The 21,376-nt window shown below is 35.8% G+C and overlaps 1 protein-coding gene across 27 annotated transcripts in view; it reads right to left on the bottom strand.

The window, feature by feature from the left end:
* Window positions 1-21,376, bottom strand: part of MYCBP2 (MYC binding protein 2) — a 308,362-nt gene that overhangs the window by 51,191 nt on the left and 235,795 nt on the right. For 7 of the 27 annotated variants that reach the window (XM_080658818.1, XM_080658838.1, XM_080658841.1 and 4 more), the window contains 3 exons: window positions 19,111-19,233; window positions 14,847-15,026; window positions 4,545-4,646 (listed from right to left, as the gene is read on the bottom strand). In XM_080658818.1, the coding sequence (XP_080514944.1) occupies window positions 4,545-4,646; window positions 14,847-15,026; window positions 19,111-19,233 (405 nt within the window). The remainder of the gene's footprint in view (window positions 1-4,544; window positions 4,647-14,846; window positions 15,027-19,110; window positions 19,234-21,376) is intronic. The other 20 variants (XM_080658819.1, XM_080658824.1, XM_080658832.1 and 17 more) reach the window with 5 other exon arrangements.

Here is a 21,376-nt window from a genome sequence, read left to right as displayed (position 1 = left end):
TCCGAACCTCAACCTTAGAAGAATTAGTGAGAATTTAAATTCAGTGAGAGACTAGGAAAAAAAACAAAAAACTAATTTTTTTGGAATAAAATATTGGGAAAACATATGTGTTTTTTAAATATGAAGTAGATGAGCTAAATTTCCATTACAATGATATCTCCCATCCTTATTAGGGATGTTAATGGTGTAAGTCTTGTTAAATTAGGAAACTGAACTTATAAACACATTTATCATTTTCAAGTCCACAAACAGATACAATCAGGTGAAAAAAGAACTGCTAAGGAGACACTAAATTTGAATGCTTGAATTACAACAATTTATAGTTAACATATGAATGCCCAAAAGTTATTATTTAATTACATGTAATTCAGGCAGTCTATCTTACCTAATAATAGACAAACATGTAAATTGACTGTACCTCCGCGATGCTCATAGCCAATCAGAGTGAGTATGCAAATTAACCCAACAAAGATGGCGGTTAATTTGCATACATAGGCGCCCAGCGCCTGGGTCCCAGGAACATCCTGGCACCCAGGTCACTCTGAGGTAAGCCCTGTGTGGGCCCTGAGCAGCCTGGGAAGGGCCTGAGCCAGGGAGCTCCTGGGCAGGGCCAAGCCTGCGATCAGAGCTGAGGGGGCAGGGGCAGAGCCAGAGATGGGAGGGAGCTGGGGGGCCCCTGCCCAAGGCCTAAAGCTTCGGCCAGAGGCTTTAAGGCCTGGGCAGGGCCCAGCCGGCGATTGGTGTGAACTACAGAGGAAACACCTTTTCTGACTGCTCATTGGCTAAGCTTCCTGTATGCCACTGGTAATATTCTTAGTAACTTGGGTAATAAGAATCCAAAAAGGTGATCTAGGGTTTTTCCACCACACTTCTGGAGAAAAAAATGAAGGTCCCCTGCTGGAGGGCTAAGAAATGTCATATCCTGCCCTAGCCGGTTTGACTCAGTGGATAATGCCTCGGCCTGCCCATCGCAGGGTCTGGGTTCAATTCTGATCAAGGGCATGTACCTGGGTTGCAGGCTCCTCCCTGGCCGGGGCCCAGGTCAGGGCTCATGCAGGAGGCAACCAATCAAAGTGTTCCTCTCACTTCGATGTTTCTCTCTGTCTTTCCCTTTCTCTTCCACATTCTCTAAAAGTCAATGGAAACATATCCTCAGGTGAGGATAAAAAAAAAAAAAGAAATGTCATAACCTATGAAAGACACATCTTGAAAATGCCTAAAGAAAGTTGTCATTGTTTTCATGGTGAAGGGACTGGAGTCCGTGTTGATGGAAACACCTTGGTGGCTGTGGTGACTGGCAGTGGCTGCAGCAGTGGGGTGATGGGGCTGGTGCCTTCCCCTGATCAGCCCGGTTGCTTCCCACAAAGGGAGGCCAGACTAATCCATGGGGAGCGTGCCTAATCCGTCAGTATGACATCCCCTGAGGGCTCCCAGTATGTGAGAGGGGGCAGGTTGGGCTGAGGGACTCCCCACCCCCAGTGCACGAATTTCGTGCAGCAGGTCCCTAGTTGTTTATAAAAAAATTTTACTCTAAAAGTTTATTTAGTTTATTAAGCTTAGCTGGTTAGAATTTTGAGCTTGTGTCCCCTTGGAATAAAAGAGGACCCTCAGAATTAGTCCAAATCTGAATTGTGGGGAACCTTGAAATAAGGAGTCAAGAAAATAAAAGATAAAAGAAAAATATTCTACCTCTTTTCTAGTAAAAACACTAGATATTTCTACATGGACACCACTGTTTTGGGTATCCTAACCCTCAATCGGTGTATCTCCTTTCTACTATTTCCTGCTTCCCTTTGTCACCAGTAAGTGGTACAACCTACAATATTACCTTTCCTCCCTAAAATAAAAATTTCCAGTCTTAGTGCAAGTGATATTAATTAGCTGTTATAAGAAAAGCAATCTGATTAAAGTGATGCATGTGGTATAAACAACTGAAAATTCATAAATCTTGCTTGCTAGATGTATTTATATATTTTTAAAAAGGGTACTTAGCAAATTCAAATACATTTGTTAACTGGTTACATTTCAGGTAGTTTTTAGGGTAATGTGTGTTTTGGCTTGCTTGTGTGTGTGTGTGTGTGTGTGTGTGTGTCCGTGCATGCAGGTGCACGCATGTGTGTATAGTCACACTCTAGCTATCTACAGGTCAAGGCAACGTTGCTACAGAATCTGACCTTCTGGTGGAAGGTCTGCAAGAACTGGTATTTTTATCTATTACTCTTCACAGATGTAATGTCAGGAATGGGTCCCTGGAATAATAAGTGCTCAAAAAATATTTGTTGAATGAGTAAATGAATTCCTGTTTTCTTAATGTTTCTTCTGCTAGTCCCAAATCTTCAGATTCTCCACAAATCCACTTCTTACAATTATGGCTCCCAAGGCCACAGGGCAGAGGCGACAGTAACCTTGTTGTGTAAGAGTCGGATGCTTGCAAGTTAAGTAATTCTAAAATAATGAAGTATGGCAAACAGCATATTTGGAACATATTTTAACTGCACCATGCCAGTGTTTAAAATAATTACTCATTCTCTGGATGAATAAAAACAACTACTAAATATAATGCTCTTCAGTTTCTTGTAATTCTTTATTATTCTGTCATCAATTTCATTGATCATATATGTATTATAAAACCAGTATGAGAGACTGGGCTAAATTTAGAGGAAAAGTGGTGAAACAAACTACAACACACAAAAAAATAATCCAAATATTTATGCTGTCACAAAACAGATAAATAGATGTTACAATCTTGATAAGTGCTTTCAAATTGCATAAAAGCAGTTTAAGAAATTGCTGCCCATTTTACTGATCTAGTAATAGAATCAAAGAGAAAATTTTGTAAACATATATACTGAATCCTTGCCACTAATTTTGAATGTGTAATATTTGGAGTACTATTTTTTTTGTAATCTGATAATGGACAATGCCTTCATCATCACATTTATTTTAGAAGCTGAATTATATGTATTTAAAAAGAATATAGCATTTGTTATGTGTGTAAAACTATATGGTAACTGATGTTTATCTTCATCTGGGTTTCAAAGTTCTAAGGCAGGTAGTAAATATTACTAAAATTTGTCATGTTATGGCTGTTTGAAAGATCAATAAACATAAACAAATATTTTGCTAAAAATCTTTAGGTCACATAATATTTTCACATTATCACTTAACTAACTCATCATTAAACTAATTTCATGATTATATTTGTCATATGTAAATTTAAATGATAATAGGCAAAATATTTTCTAACCTCAAAAGAATTCTGAAAAACAAAACAAAAACAGGACAGAATAGAAACGTAGTACATTCAAATAAAATTAGTAATCATGTTTAATCTTAATATTCATTCAATAATAACCTGCATAATTTTTATGCCAAAATTGTAAATCCTCAAATTATATGCCATACTGTAATATAACAATATCTTACACTGTAACATTACATGCATAATATGTAGTATATATCAGGTTACATAACAGTATATATTACAGAGATCAGGTCCTATAGAGATCAGGTTCTATAATACTATTTAATATACTACAGTATTATAAAGTATCACTGTCAACTATATACAGAAGAAATTTAAGACTGTTTTATCTATTTCTAAGAAAAAATAAATCTAAAAATTACCTTAAAAATATATACAGTATATTGGCCATTGCTACAACATTTTTAAATAAAATTTTCCTAAAATACAGAATTTTAAAAGTTTAAATATTACTTTTCTCAGACAAAAATATGTGTAGTATACAGTATTCTACAGTATTTTAGAAAACTAAAATACTTTTAAATTGTCTGAAATTTTATCAATTGTCAATATAGTTTAAACATTACTAAGTTTAAATTTTTAAAATGAAGTGACTAACAAAATACTATAAGGAAGACTCATGTCAGACAGGACAGGTAACTGATAACTAAGTTAAGCCAAAAAAAAATTTAACCTAATTATCAGTGTTTCAAATAAAACACTAAAGTAGGAAAATAAATTCTGCATTATATAACAGAAAAATGACTTAAAGACCAACTGCTACAAAAGACACTATACTCTTATAGGTCACAATGTGCCTCATGACATATGCAGGTGGGACAAAAGTAGATTTATAGCTGTTTGTATGGAAAAGAATACAATAATTAATAATAAAAAAAAGAATAAACTCTGTTTCATGTACTCACAACTGGAAACCAATTTTTGCCCCACCCTGTATATTCCACTTTTTTCTGAAAATGATTTACTATTCTTCAAATCAGGCACTTCTTTCTATATACTATTTTATTTTTTAAGACCTCATACAGGTTTGAGATTAAATAAGAGTAATATTTAGCCTACAGATATTGTCAACATGCATCTCAGTCAGGATAATCGCTACTATAGTATTGAACAGATGTATCTCAAATTAATCCCAAAATATCAAAATTTAAATAAAATAATATACTTTAATCTTAAAAAATGGAATGGGATGAAAATGACTGAAGTGAACTAAAATGTCTTCATTGAAACCACCTATGTTCATTAAGAATGGCCCATCCACGAATGCACGCATACCCACCCTTCAGTTTGTGAGACAGAGATGAAAGAGCAGAGGCAGGCCCAGCTACACCATAATTTTTGTAAATGCGCTCACGAGAAGCAAGGCTGCGAGATGGAGATTCTACAGTGAAAAACAGTGGCAAAGAAGCAGCACAGGTTCAATGGAAAAAAAATTAGCAGAAAACACAAGCAGCAACAAAGCATTTCAAATGGTATGCATGACTTAACTATTAATAAAAGTTTATTCAGCTAGATTTTTCAACAAGTTTATATTTTTCTAAAATTCAAACAGAAAACAAAGGTCAAAATAGTTAATTTAGATTAATAATGATAGCTTTAAATGTGGTAATTTAAAAGTTATAGTAAGGCTTATAGCTCTGATAAATCAAATTTGAGCATTTCTTTTTAGATTAATACCACTTAAACTTACTTTTCTTTATGGACCTGGGGAATATTATGTTAAGTGAAATAAGCCAGTCAGAGAAAGACAAGAATCATACGATGTCACTCATATATTAATCTAATGAACAAAATAAAACTAACAAACAAAATAGAATAGTCTCATAGATAGAGAACAACTGTCAGAGGAGAGGGGGGTTGTGGACTGGGTGAAAAGGTGAAGTAATTAAGGAAAATAAAAACAACCCAACTCATAGGCACAGACAACAGCATGGAGATCACCAGAGGGAAAGGGGTGAGGGGTAGAGGTAGTTAGAAGATAATAAAGGGGAGATAACAGTGATGGAAGAAGACTTGAATTGGAGTGGTGAACATAAAATACAGTATACAGATGATGTATTATATAATCATAACTGAATCTACTGTCCCCTTGATTTCTGTAGGGACATGTGACTATGATGATTCCAATATGTATCTCAGGGTGGACTCAAGTTAGCATTTATGATTAATTATTTTTCATAGTTTATCTTCAGTGAAAAATGTTAGTACCAATCCCAATATTTAGTGTTTGTTTTATAGATCTTATTACTGAGGTACCACACATTTTTTTTATACATTTCACAACACAAACACAGCAAAGGAAATTTACAAGTCACTGAAAGATGTTAAACATTCATGATTTATCATGCCGAAAATGAAGTTAAATAATTTATCTTTTAAAAAGAATGAACAAAACCTTAAAAGTATAGTCTTTTAAAAGCAGTATGCCAAAAATGTCTCTAAATCTTTTAAAAAATCCATTTATTTAAAGTTTAAATTTTAGCAATTAAAATAAATGTAAGTAATTGAGCTGAAATATATTCAGATAATGAGATAACTTTCTTAGTATTATTGAAATAAAAAAAAACTGGATACAACATATATTTTGCTCAAAACAGAAAAGTAATAGTTGACTGATTCATTATTATGGCCAAGATTAAAGGTGAACTACTCATAAACCAAAAAGTTATTCCATGTAAGATACTGAGTACGTATCATGTGTCAGACATTGTTCTAGCCATTGAAGATAAAATGATGAACAGAAATAAAGTCCCAGCTCTTGTGGAGCTTATATTAAGGTGAAAGAAGAAATGAACAAATAAATACACACTTGATCAAGTGGTGATAAACTTGGGAGTTATAAGCATGCAGATGTTGGAAACTATTACATGCCTGGATAAGACCACTTAGGGTGTGAGGTCTAGAAGAGACCAAAGCTCTCAGACATTTCTAGGAATACAGAATACAGGAGGATGTAAAAAAGAGACTGGAAATGAACAGTTGGTGAGATAGGAAATATTCAGCAGGCAAAGAAGGAGATTCAAGGAAGAAAGGTAAATTCTGTCTAACACTGCTGATAAATCAAGTAAAATGAGATCTTAAAATTGACAAGTGAATTTAGTAAAAAAAAAAAAAAGCCAAAGACTGATTCTAGCAATTTCTGTAATTAAGGACAACTACAAGAATACCTTGCAGTGGGTTCTAAAGGGAATGGCAGTAATGGATGGAGAGATGTACTACATGCTACCAAATCATTTTAAACAAAGTTAAAAAATGTTAGTGTTTTTTTTTTTTTTTTTAGATATATATCTCCATTGATTTCAGAGAGAGGAAGGTAGAGGGATAGAGAGATAGAAACATCCTATATAATAAAAGGGTAATATGCAAATTGACCCTAACTGCAGAACCACCGGGAACGACCAGTTGCTATATCACGCACTGACCACCAGGGGTCAGATGCTCAATGCAGTAGCTGCCCCCTGGTGGTTAGTGCACTCCCACAGGGGAACTCCACTCGGCCACAAGCTGGGCTGACAGCTACGAGTGCAGCAGTGGTGGCAGGAGCCTCTCCCGGCTCCTCGGCAGCGCGACTGCAATTTAGGCCTGATCCTGTGGGGAGCGGGCCTAAGCCGCAGTCAGACATCTCCCAAGGGGTCCCGGACTGTGAGAGGGCGCAGGCCAGGCTAAGGGATCCCCTGCCCCCCAGTGCACAAATTTTCGTGCACTGGGCCTCTAGTTAACGATAAGAGAGAATCATTGATTGGCTGCCTCCTACATGCCCCTCACTGGGGGACCAAGCCTGCAACCCGGGCATTTGCCCCAATTGGGAATCGAACTGTGACCTCCTGGTTCATAGGTTGATGCTCAACCACTGAGCTACAATGGTCGGACAAAAAATGTTCAGATTTTAATATTTTTGAGCATCCTTCTTTTTGAAGACTATAAAACTCAAAAGATACCAGGCACTACAAAAGAAATTCTTATGCTATTTAAATATCATGTAATACATAGTCTGTAACTATCATTGAAAATATCAGTTAGGAGGATACCAGCTTTTGACTGGAAGAATTATTCAAGGGGAATTCCAAATGCCACTGTAAAGATATAGTCTTGTGGCTTGGCTGCTAAAGTCTGTGAAAACTGAGTTTATCAGAAGGACACAGAAGCAGGAAATCAGAATACTATCTTAATTAGGAGCCACCATTAACTTAAATGTGAAAAATTATAAGGATAATTGTAGGATAAGATGGCAGAGGTTTAAGAACATACTCCTGGAAAAGGTTTTGAAGACAAAATAGCCGTTAAGTCTTTTTCAATTTAAAAAGCCTAGAGAGATTGGATTCCTAGGCATTATTCAGAGTAAGAAGAAAAACTTTATTTTTTTAATCCTTACCTGAGGATCTGGTTTTTAGAGAGAGTGGAAGAGAGGGGGAAGACAGAGAGAAACATCAATGTGAGAGAAACACATCCATTGGTTGCCTCTTGCATGAGCCCTAACCAAGGCCCGGGCCAGGAAGAAGCCTGCAACCAAGGTAAGTGCTCTTGATTGGAATTGAACCCAGGACCCTCCATTATACAGGCCAACACCCTATCCATTGAGCCAAACTGGCTAGGGCAAAAGGTTATTTTTAAATGCCTAATAAGTTAAGCTGTAACTACAGATAATACTTGTGCTATGCATATAATTTATACAAAGTTTGCTCATTTATACTTTGATGTAGTTAACTTTTTAAAAGACTCATGTTTTTCAATTTAAAAAAAGAGAAAGTAAACTGATAGTATGAAATATCACTGCATAATATATATGTATGTCCAGAATCCTACAAATGTATTGGGAAAAAAGTGGAATTATGTGAATGATAAAGGAGCTTAAGACATGGAATAGGAACTAAAAATTATTTACATAAATGTTAGCATACTAAATGAATAATAAAAGAATGAAAGATAGAACAAAATTTCCAAATAAGGATAAAACAGAAATAAGCGTTTCATTAGAATATAACATTAACCCACATGATATGAATGCAGAAAGGAAGAGGAATGAAAATATGTAAGATGGATAACCCTCAAAACATGATGTGTCTCTAAATGACTTCTAGATATAACTGTACTTGGATAAAACATAGGTAGCATATTACTGATTATACAGTAAATCCCTAGTAAATATGGTTAAGAGATATAACATTAGGGAAAAGCATATCACTTCAGAGTTTGTGGTGGATGAGATAGAAAAATTCGGAGCAAAAATATGATATATATCCTAGGCCTTAGAAAGAATATTTCAAAAAATCCCAACAAAAGATTAAAGATTGCTCCTTGAACAGTGACTCGAGACACACAGAAATAAAAATCTGGTGTCCCAAAATTGCTTATTAGTTGCAAGGGAAAAAATAGTACCTATCCATCAGAGAAACAAGAGCTGTTTGATCAGGTGACTAACAATAACCATATCCTGCCTTCAGAAGGATACAACATGTATGTAGCACAAAGACAGCTAAAATTGCAACCAAAACTAAAAGGCTTTCAGGATAAAACAGTTGTTTGCAGAAAGAATAAAAAAGCAAGAATCAGTCACTGCCTTGAACCCAGGAAACGTCTGAATCACGGATAGATTAGAGGCATGTTCCGTTTTTCATTGTTGTTGGGAGGCAGGGGGCAGGACTTTGCTTCCATATTCTCTATCAAACTGAGAACAGACAACCAGAGCAGCCTGGGATAGTTCGACTTTCCATTCTGGTAGCTTATCAGGGATGTTGCTAAGGGATTTAAGGTACAAATAAGAAGGTTAGAGGAAATGACCTCTTGGCTTTTCCAATTTTTACAGTTTATGTAAATTAATTGAGATGTAATTGGAAAAATAAAATTACTGGAGTTAAATCTCTCTTATTTAAGTCTTAGGTTTTCCAGTTACCAGTTAACTGTGTAACTTTGGGCAAGTCACTGAGAATTCCTGTATCTCTAAATTAAGAGCTAGATGACTTTTTGGGTACCTTAAACACTAGCAATTAATTATGCCATCATATGACATATTTCTTAAATAAACTGAAGGGAGAAGAAAGTCATTCCCTAATGATAAGTGATGAAAAGTCTGATTTAAAAAGATAAATAAATAGTTGACTTGGGTGATGGTATTATGGTGTATGCATATGTTCAAACTCATCAAAATGTATACACTTAAATTTCAATAAAGCTGTAACAATATTTAGTTTTAATTTTGCTAAGTCTAAGCAATGAGATATACTACTGTGTAGAAGTTTTAGAGACTAGTGGAAGTTAAGAAAGACTGAATATGAAAGTAGAATTTAAATTCTTTGAGAACTGTTTTCTAGTCATGGCTGATGTATCTCAGTGGTTAGAACATCGTCCCTCACACCAAAGGGTCATGGGTTTGATTCCTGATCAGGGTACAAACCCAGGTTGCAGATTCTATGCCCAATTGGGGTGTATTAGGCAGTCAATCAATATTTCTCTTTCATATTAATGTTTCTCTCTCTCTCTTTTTCTCTCCCTATCCCCCTTTTTCTCTCTCTCTGGAATCAATGAAAAAAAATGTCTTTGGGTGAGGATTGAAAAAACAAAAACTTTCTAAATTAAATTAATTGCAAATCATGAAAATGCTTTAATGATTCATGTTTACTTACATGTACATATAAATAATTTGATGGAGTATTTACATCTTATCAGTCAGCAATGCCATTGTTAGTTATGAAAATGCCAAATATGTTTTTTTTCCCCAAATATGCTTTTCATATTCAAATTATATTACAGTTTACTGGAGCTAAATTATCCAAATGCACTAACTTTTTCCTTAAAATCTACTTTTTATTCTATTAATGGTATTAGGTAAGAATTTTATCTTTCAAAACAAAAACAAGAAAACTGACTTCCTTCTAGACTAGCTCCCCCAACTGTGATTAGCATGTCCTGTGCATTTTATAGCCTAAATATTCCTTTTTTTTTTTTTAGCCTAAATATTTCTAAACTTGTTTCTTCCTCTACATTCCCACTGTAATTTACTTAGTTTAAAAGCCCTACTCAGCTTTTCTTTGGACTTCCTGCCTCTAACTTTCGCCCTTTCTCCAGGATCTTTTTCATAATATTTTCAGTTCTTGCATAAATGTAAAACTGATCCTGTCACACCTTTTGTTTAAAATTCTGTGGAACTACCTATTTCCCTCCTCTGCTCCCTCCCGTTTATTCCCTATACTTAGAGGATAAAGTCTAATCAACTAAGTATGGCTTATAAGACCCTTTAGAATGGCCCCATTCTCCCTAGTGTAAAATGCTGCCACTTAGGGCATTAACACTCTCAGCTACAAATGCATGAAGTTTCTCAAATGAAGCATGTTTTCTAGCATGATCAAGTGAGTTGATTCATATGAAGTGGTTAAAATGGTGTCTGTTATATGGTAAATGTTTGAAATGTGTTCGCTATTTCTATTTCATACTTTTTCTTCTTTCCTCAAACTACCAACATACTCTCCACATGTTAACTCTGGGCTGTTGCCAGCTTCCTTTTTTACTGAAACAAACAAAAGAACATCCACAAGCTCCTAACACTATACCTTCTTCTTTCTCTCCTGTTATGACAGATAAATGGTGTGTGCTCCTCCTTAGCCAACCTTTCCACTTTTTTGCTAGATTTCATCCTCTCTTCTATGCAAGAATATCGTTCAAGCAACTCTCCTGTCTCCTGCATCATCAATTTCTCTCTCTCTATTGGATCATTCTCCTTAGAAAACAACCTTGATATTATTTTTTTCCATTAAAAAACAACTAAGTCAAAAACATCTCCAGACGTCACATCATCTCTCCTAGTTTCACTTTGTTTTTCTTTTCCCTGTAAATCTTAAGAGAGCAGGTACAGATATCATTCTCTACCTCAGTCCACTAGAATCTTATTGCCAATTTGCTTACTAAGTCTAAAAACTACACAAATAATTTTGAAATAAACGAGTAAATTATAGAATATATTTCTTTCTCTCTCATGCATGGTAAGACAAGGAAAATTTGTAACTTTCATTTCTGAAATTATTCTATTTCATTAGAATAACTGGTGAAATAATTTGTTTATATATACAGGTATGTGTGCATTTATAATAAAATAATTTTGCTAATTAAAAAAACCCAACAAATTAATTTAATATGCCATATTATTTCAAATTGCAGAGATTAGTGAAAAAAATTATGCTCAGAAAAAACACACCCTAAAGAATTACTAATAAGAATGCTCATAGAAATGTTAGATAAAGTTGACATGGGGGCAGTTCATGTTGTATCTCTGTAGAGCTCATCTACTTAGCTGGAAACTTGAGTTATGACATTTTGGAAATCTTTCTCTTTCAAACCAAGCCACATTCTTAAAATTAAACTATAAAGGGAAAATAACCAATCTAAGTAAAGCTAATACTCCAGATGCTAGAACTAAATGTAAGCAGAAATTATGTATATGAATTAATTTTGCATTAATCATCAGTCGGCAAAGTTGAATATTTAAAAACATGGCCTTTGTAGTTAGTAGAACTGCCTCATGTTCTGGATCTACCATCTTACTATGACTGTTTCTATAGCAAATCATTTATCTTCTCTAAGCCTGTTTCCTTATCTGAAAATGGAGACATCTCAAATGAAGATGTATTAAAGTGCTTAGGTATAGCGTTTAATACATTGTGGTGATGATTCATACAAGCAAAAATTAACAATATGATTTTCTATACATGTTTTATTTTAGTATCACAAAAATATAAAATAAAAATGATTCTCATTTTACTAATTAGTAAAGGGAGTATACGTAATCCACCTTCTAAAGCAAGATGACATGCTGGTGGAATGGATGGCAGTGAAGTTCAGGAAAGGATAACTTACTCAGGTAGTCCTAATAATGGGCACTCTGCCACATTTAATTTTCCTAATAAGATATGAATACAATTCTAATTTATTTCCAAAATATTAAAAACTACTTTTGGATTCCATAGCCTTTTTTAGTTATGCTAAAGATGAAATCTTCTGGTTTCTGGAGTTTGGAAGTCAAACTTCAGTGAAATTCTGCTGAGAATAAGAGGTATGTAAAAAGATCTAAGTAATTCCTGATATTACAGTACAGGCAAGTAATGATTCAGAAATCTGGTAAGACATTTCTAGGCCACAATTTCAAATTTATCCCAAGATGGTGGCAAAGGAAGTGGTGGTACTGATAACACTTAGATAAAATATGCATAAAATTATATTAACACATGCCGGCAGGAAACTTACTATCCTTTCGAAGAGACAAATCTGATTTATCTTAGTCTTTATAGTTCATTGTGAAATATTTCATTAAATAATTTGGTAAAATAAAATAGTAATTACACTTGTTTTTGAGAAGATTTGTAATGACCCTTTAGATCAGGAGTGGGAAACATCGACCCATGGGCTGCATAAAACTTACAAAATCATTTGGTCTGCTCCTGCCAAGCCGCAGTTATCGGCAAACTGCGGCTTGCGAGCCACATGCGGCTCTTTGGCCCCTTGAGTGTGGCTCTTCCACAAAATACCACGGCCTGGGCGAGTCTATTTTGAAGAAGAGGCGTTAGAAGAAGTTTAAGTTTAAAAAATTTGGCTCTCAAAAGAAATTTCAATCGTTGTACTGTTGATATTTGGCTCTGTTGACTAATGAGTTTGCCGACCACTGTGCCAAGGCATTAGGAGTGAATTAATTAAATGTTTGACCAAATACAGCAGGCTAATTTTTAAGTTGATAATTTTGTATGGCCCACAAGTGATATAAATATCCAAATGGTCCTTGGAAGAAAAAGGGTTCCCTACCTCTGCTTTAGATAGAACAAAAAGGTCCTTATTTCTTAGTTCTCCTGCCTATTGTCACCAGACATTATCAGTGTAATTTCTATTTAAAATTTTATACATATAAGCCCTGACCGGTTTGGCTCAGTGGATAGAGCGTCGGCCTGCGGACTGAAGGGTCCCGGGTTCGATTCCGGTCAAGGGCATGTACCTTGGTTGCGGGCACATCCCCAGTAGGAGGTGTGCAAGAGGCAGCCGATCGATGTTTCTCTCCCATCGATGTTTCTAACTCTCTATCCCTCTTCCTTCCTCTCTGTAACAAATCAATAAAATATATTTTAAAAAAAATTTATACATATAATATGAATTTTCTGATTGATTATGACTTACTTTTCCTTTGTTTTGTTCCTTGATCTTACCTTTAAAACTTCCTGCAACCTGAATACATCTAAATGAAAAAGTATATTGCTCCATAAAATGAATAAACTAAGTAAGTCTTTACTCCTCTTTATCCTTCTATAATGCTTATCAAGAAAGGAAAAAAAAACTATTTCACACTTGTGACACTATTATATTTCCTCAAAATTCTCTTAAGAGACACTCAAGTGAATGTCATACATAGAGATGATTAGCTAAATTGATACTACTTATTTATAAACTAATTAACTTCATTAGTTGAACTTACCTAATATATAGTACAAATCTAGAAAAGTTTATATTCTTGCATATGTTTTACCTTAGTTAGATAATTATATCACAGTTAGTAACATCATTATATATGGGATAAATGATTCCCTTTATATATATATACTCTATCCTGATCCCTAGTAAAAACTAAATGAGCTAGCATTATCTTAAGTAATCCTAATAACTGTTATCAAAGTAATTTTGTAGAAAAATAACTTAGACATCAGTGTGGATGTAATTTATTAAAGCAAAGAGGTCATGCATTTGAATCCAAATAATGGTTTTGTAAGCTGACTTTCATAAACTATCTCACTCAGTGAGTGTATTTATATATTATATAGCCAACATGTGAACTGAAGGCCAAGAAGAACATGTTGTCATATTGTAAGGAACTTAGAGAAGTGTATGTGGAAGCATTAGGAGGTCATTAAGAAAAAGGAATACTCAGTTAAGTGTAATTTCTTTGGGTCTATTTCCATATTGGTGTGAGGTATTATCATGGATGAAAGGCTAGAGCAATCCTAGGAGGCTGAACTGGAATCAAATGATCAGTTTAATGTGTTAAGAATGAGAACAGCAGCAAAAAATAAAAAACAAGAGAAGAAACAACAATTTAAAAAATTTTGGAAACCTAAATTGCTATATATTTTTATGAGCAACAAATTCACTTAAAAGAAACAAAACTGCCCAGTACATTATCTCTTACTCCTACTGGAATAGTGAAATAGGTTTATTCTCTTGGGGCATCTCTAAGTAACAAAAATCCAACATAAAACAAAGAACGTTATCCCTAAAACTGGTGCTTAGCATAGTCATGCATATTATAAAAGAAAATTTTAAATTAAATATGTTTTTCCTAACATGTTTTATAGTACATATTTGTGAATACAGGAATTAGAATTGAAAGTCATATTTTAATAACTACACTTAAAAAAAGTGTGATTAAAAACAAATGTCTTAGCTGCAGAATGTCTTAGCTCAGAATAGCTTAAATGCTTCAAAAATGTGGGAAGAAATAACAATCCTCATTAAGTAAAACCAGTCTGTTGAGTTGGTAAATAATTAGTAACTGATAAACAACTCAGAACAAAGCTTCAGCATAGCTTAATGAGGCAGGTAAGACTGACAGACTTACTCTGAAGCTGAGGCTGCTGGAAGGAAAGGGGCTGTCCGAACACAAATGGGCTGTGGACTAGGGAAGAGGGAGGTTTTTCAGCTTGATCAAAGATGGAAGGAGCTGGGAGATTGGGCCGTGACTGAATTGAATTCAATATGGCACTCAGTTGGTCACCTGCAGTGGGCAAAACAGTCAAAACTACAACTTGTTATTAATTAACACCCCAAATGGCAAAGTAAGCCGTGTTTTATGACATTCAGATAGTCAAACACTAAATAAAATTATGCCAATTCAGAAATATGTGGAAGTTGGTGATCATTATCCTGAAATTAGGGACCAAAAGTTTCACGTTGTTTTAATATTGGAAGTACCCCACAAAATCTATTATAATAGCCCAAATCCATTTAAATTCATATAGACCATCTAGCAGCAGCATGTGAGAACACCAAGCCTATGAAGAACCTATGATACATTGAACATCATCCTATATAATAAAGAGCTAATATGCAAATGGTCATCATGCCCTCACCCCGGGGCTGGGGGACCTGAGGCTGCGTCCCCCGCCCAGTGGTGCTTGATGGGGGTGGGGCCAGCCGGGTCTGGGTCTCGAGTGATTTTGAGGCGCACGCAGGTGGGTGGGGACTTGACTCTGGGTTCCATAGTGCGCCCCAGACTCTGACAGGAGGGAGATTTTCATATATATCTTACTAATTTTCTTTCATCTCTGACATTTCTATTATAGAGAAAGGGCAAATAACATTATTAAAGTATTTCCTCTAATTAATTCCCTTTTAATGTGCACGATTTTGTGCACCGGTCCACTAGTGTAAGAATAAGTGAAGATCTAAATGTCCTTGTATGAAGTACCTGACAATGACTAAGTACACTTCATGCAAAAAATAAGCAAATAAGATGAGGTTTTTTTTTTTTTTTTTTTTTTTTAATATGGAATTCAAGGGTTGCAAAGTATAAGTTATTAACTTAGTAATATATTTTTATTATAGTTAAAAATTAAAATTTTCATTTTTAAAGTTAATGTTGAAGAAATTATACATTTTGAAAAGCATGATCTCTTTTGCTTTAATGGGTAATATAAAAATCTATATGATAATAATGTAAAAAGGAATATGAGGTATCTAATTTATTTGAATAGTATCTCAAATATGAATTCTGACATTTTCCCTTAAACTTAAATACAAAGGAAAATAACAGAAGAATATTTTTAAAAATATGAAGTAATGTAACCGGATAGATAATAGTTTCTCATTTATGAGAATATATACAAAATAGTTTAAATGATGTTGAAAAGAAAAAAAATATACCCAGACATAGGCACAACTGGACAATAGCACCCCTCAGCCACATTCCTTATGTATAATAAACCTTCATAAATGAACATTTCAAATGAAGCACCAACAGGAATAGATTTATATGGAAAGAGCTGTGCACACAAGCTGTACATTGTTACTTTTTAAAAAATTAATGCTGTAAGTTAAAAAAGGATTTTAAAGATTATGATGAATTTTATAAAGAAAAATAATTTCTTGATCTTGAATAGTATGACTTAAATAAAATGGGAACTATTAAAGGTAAGATAACAAATAAATAAGTAAATGTTAGATATTTATTCAGATTAAAGTTCTTAATATTTCTCTGCTTCACCTAAATACTTAAAAAGCCTACTAATAATTACATGCTATTTTTGAGCAATATTAGCAAATCATTTTTTAGAGTAATGTATCATTTTTATTAATAACACATGTTGTCGGCAATGTTTGCATCTCTTAAAAGTTGATTTTTATGGATGCCCTATAAATATTTTAAATAATGATTTTAAAGTGATAGTCATCAGTACAATTTAGACATTTTAGAGACTGAACGCATACAAATTGAACTACACATGGTTTTAAAACAGATTACTATAGGAGTATAGTAGTGGTAAGTAGTGTTGAAATTTTAACTTAAGGATTGACAAAGGTTGAAAGGGACATAAAGAAAACACCACCAAGAATTTACCCTTCTTAAGTATGAAGATCTAGATAAAGTTAGTTGGAATCTGAACCACCAGAAATGAGCAAGCATATGGTACACAAACCTGTAGGAGAGACCAGCATAACAGAGTAGGGAGAGCCAAACCAAAAAGAAATCTTGTGGTTAGGCTTTCTTCATAAAAATATTCTGTGGAAAATAATATATGAAGTGGCTTTATTTTAAATTGAATATTTCCTCTACATTGATGTAATTTTATTTTTTATAGACTATTTCATTATTTTACTTGCTCTGTAAGTCAGGTATTATGAAACTATTTATTCCTTGAAATCAAATCTGGTGAATTAGTTTAAATAACACTTTAAATTAAAATTATTTCCATGAATTATTCTCCCTCTTACCCAGGGGTCCTCAAACTTTTTAAACAGGGGGCCAGTTCACTGTCCCTCAAACCGTTGGAGGGCCGGACTATAGTTTAAAAAAAAAAAACTATGAACAAATTCCTGTGCACACTGCAGGCCCGGGACGAGTCGGCTGCTAAGCAGGACAGGCAGCGGCACCCGGCGGGCCAGATAAATGTCCTCGGCGGGCCGCATGTAGCCCGCGGGCCGTAGTTTGAGGACCCCTGCGTCTTACCTATCATCCAACTGAATGCTACCTGCTGACAATATGGCTAATTTTGAAGGAGTCAGATTCATAGGAAAGAACATGAATGTGTCTGAATTTACATACAAATGAAATTTTGAATAAAATTCAGGTATAAATTATTTCAAAATAATAAAGAGCTAATATGCTCATTAGACCAAACAGCAGAACAACTGTCCAAACTTCTGGACAACTGTCCGGACAACCTTCAGGAAGAAGCCAGGGCTGCGAGGGTTGAGGCAGCCATGGCTGCAAGGGCCGAGCCCCTTGCACAAATTTCATGCACTGGACCTCTAGTTTAAAAATAACTATTGTTAAAACTGTCCATGATGCTGCTCTCTTCCATTCACGCAGCCCCAAAAGTTACATACATTTTATATCCATACTATAGGCCCGGTGCATGAAATGAGTGTATTGGGGGAGGAGGGAGAGGTGAGAGGTGTCCCTCAGCCCAGCCTGCACCCTCTCGCAATCCAGGACCACTGGCTCCTAACCGCTGGCCTGCCTGCCTACCTGATCGCCCCTAGCCACTCTGCCTGCCTGCCTCATCGCTCCTAACCCCTCTGACAGCCTGATCGCCCCTAACCACTTGCCTGCCTGCCTGATCGCCCCTAACCACTCTGCCTGCCTGCCTGATCGCTCCTAACCACTCTGCCTGCCTGCCTCATCGCTCCTAACCCCTCTGCCTGCCTGATCGCCCCTAACCACTTGCCTGCCTGCCTCATCGCCCCTAACCACTCTGCCTGCCTGCCTGATCGCTCCTAACCACTCTGCCTGCCTGCCTCATTGCTCCTAACCCCTCTGCCTGCCTGATCGTCCCTAACCACTTGCCTGCCTGCCTGATCGCCCCTAACCACTCTGCCTGCCTGCCTGATCACCCCTAACCACTCTGCCTGCCTGCCTCATCACTCCTAACCCCTCTGCCTGCCTGCCTGATCTCCCCTAACCACTCGCCTACCTGCCTGATCACCCCTAACCACTCTGCCTGCCTGCCTGATCACCCCTAACCACTCTGCCTTGGACCCTGCCCACTGTGGCAGCTGCCTCTGCCTCGGCCCCCACAGCTTCATCCAGAATAACGCCCGGAAGGTTATTTGGCTGTCTGGTCTAATTACCACATTACACTTTTATTATTATAGACGGCTTAGGGTTTTGGCTTCATTATACATTCCAAACCCGAAGATATAATGTCATGAAATTCTAAATGAACTAAGATAACTTGGTTAGACATTCAAAACCCCACAAATTTAATAAAGTTGATATACAATATTATTTAAAAATATTACTTAAAATGTTTTTATTTTAAGTGGATCATTTTTGAAAGTTCTTTTTTTGCTTATTAACATTACTCCTAATAATTAGATGACAGAATTCTTTGACTAGATATAGTGACACAGAATCTTTATGATGCAAATTCAAAATAAGTGTCTCTAAAACAGGAACAAATAAGTAAGTTAATTATAAACTTAATCTAAAACTGACAAAAACACAAATACTAAAGAAACATCTTTGTAAACATTTGGTTCTTAGTTTTCTAGGAAAAAACTTTAATGACGTTTTGTAGGTCAAGGGTAATTAAAATGGGTAGAAGAGAAGGTAATGAAAATATTAAGATATGGTATGTCAAAGACTACTTTTAAACACCTACCTTTATTATTTCCAAGTCCATAATCAAATCCTTGGGCACTGCAACTTGCCCCTTTATTAAACGCTTGCACTGAGAAAGGGCTTGGAGGAGGAGTTTGAGAATTTTGATCCAGAAGAACTTGTTCTACAATAAAAGGCAAAATTATAAAACAAGTTTTTTATGTGTTATCCCCTATTCAGAGAATAAAGAGATAATTCAAGAAAATGTTTATGATGGTCAGATTTTAAAATACCTCACATTTAGATCTGATAATAAGTTTACCAATTAGGTTATTGATACTGACAAAGTACATGACAAATCTTTGTTTTTATTTATCAAATACACAGTGAAATTTATAAATGGGATATTCTCTTATGGAGCCAATTTACTTTTATTATGGTAGAAATACATCACTGAATGTAGTACACTAGTATTTCTGGACCAGAAACTCATATTTGTAACAAATTTAAACAAGGGCATTTTACAAAACAAAAATGGATGTCCTATAACCAGAAATAAAAATATTTTGTATATTTGTATTCAAACAGGAAAATCATCTTCAAAATGTCTAAGTATATGGTACCAAAGGAAATTTTCACTTGTGAAACATTTTAAGTTTTGAATGCAAAAATTATTGAAAATTTAAATTTTAACTTATTTTTACTTATTATATATAGTTAGTTTCCCCTAAATAAAAAGATAATAAATCAGGTCATGTAGTCAGAGTTATTAATGCACCCTGAAGTAAACAAATGTATCTGAATTCTTATTTCAACAAAGAAATGGCAAATTTTTTATCTAGTTTACAAATTGCAACAATGCAACATAAAATTGGTAAGCTAAATTAATCCTCTATTAACAATCAAGTGGCTATAAAATTCTAATACTAAAAACACTAATACCTTAACTAAAGTCATATAATGCCAGCTAAAAAAAAAAGCAAAAATAAAAACTGCTGAATGAAAGGTAAAAAGAAAAAGTACCTCTTTAAAAATAGTAAGTTTTAAATTTATTTTTAAAAAGTCAATATCCCTTTAAATAGAAAACAGAACTAGAAGAACATGGTGGAGTAAATCAGAATTCTGCTGTAACTATGGTAGTGTACAATCTACCCTTTACCAGCATTTTTAGACTTTTTTCAATAAACCAATCATAGCACTTCCCTTAAGCAATGCTCCTTAGTATAAGATATTTCAGCAGTGGAATATTTCTTCTGAAACACTCATGAACAGTCATCTGAATGGAAAAGATAGCATCACTTTCACCAAGTGTAAACTGGCACCAAGTGTAAACTGTTTTGACCATAGCAATAACTTTGCTTACTAGGTTTTATCTATGGATACCAAAGACGAATAAAGAATTTTTACGAAGAGGAAAGCCTTTGTTTTGCTCATACTACTTTATAGAAATAAATTACTATAATGCCAAGTCCTCTTATTTCCATACTAGAGGCCCAGTGCACCAATTCATTCACAGGTGGGGTCTGGCTGGCCCGACTCCAATTGGTGGATTGGGGACAGGCCTTTGGGAAGGAGATGGTGGGAGTTTGGCCGGTGGGCTCACCCTGACTGGGGACTGATCAAGGCCAGGCTGGCTAGGGGCAGGGGCCGCGGGCAATTGGCTGATGGGTCCTGCCCCAATTGGGATGGGGGGCCGATTGGGGTAGGGAGGGGCTGTGGATGGTGGGCCAGCCAGCCCCACCCCCGATTGGTGTGTGTGGGGGGCCGATCAGAAGCAGAGATGGCTGGGGGGAGGGGCCTGGACCAATCAGGCTGCAGGAGGTTGGCCAGCCGGCCCACCCCCTATTGGAGTGTGGGGGTAATCAGGGGCGGGGCCGATCTGGGTGGTGGGGGCCCATTGAGGGCAGGGCTGGTGGGGGGAGGGGCTGCAGGAGGTTGGCTGGCCGGCCCCACCCCCTATTGAGGTGGGGGGGCAATCAGGGGTGGGGCCGGCCTGGGGGAGGGGCTGCCAGCCAATTGGGATGGGGCAGGGCTGGCTTAGGGAAAGAGTCACCCCCTCAATCCAGCCGGTTCACTGTCCCCAGTGGGCATCATAGCGACCGGTTGTTCTGGTCATTACAGCATTCTGGTCACTGGCTTTTTATATATATATAGATTAAATAGTTACATACTAATACCAATGAGCAGACTATTTGGGTACTGTATCAACTAATCTTAGTGGTTTTAAAGCACTAACTTCTTATCATTTCTTTCCTTATCACCTCAGCAATTATGTAAAAAATATTAAGACTCACATTATATGTATATATAAAGAGCAAAGCATTAAG

Source organism: Plecotus auritus (genome assembly GCF_963455305.1).
Source record: "Plecotus auritus genome assembly, chromosome: 3".
Lineage (NCBI taxonomy): Eukaryota > Metazoa > Chordata > Mammalia > Chiroptera > Vespertilionidae > Plecotus > Plecotus auritus.
This window is presented reverse-complemented; position numbering and strand designations above follow the sequence as displayed.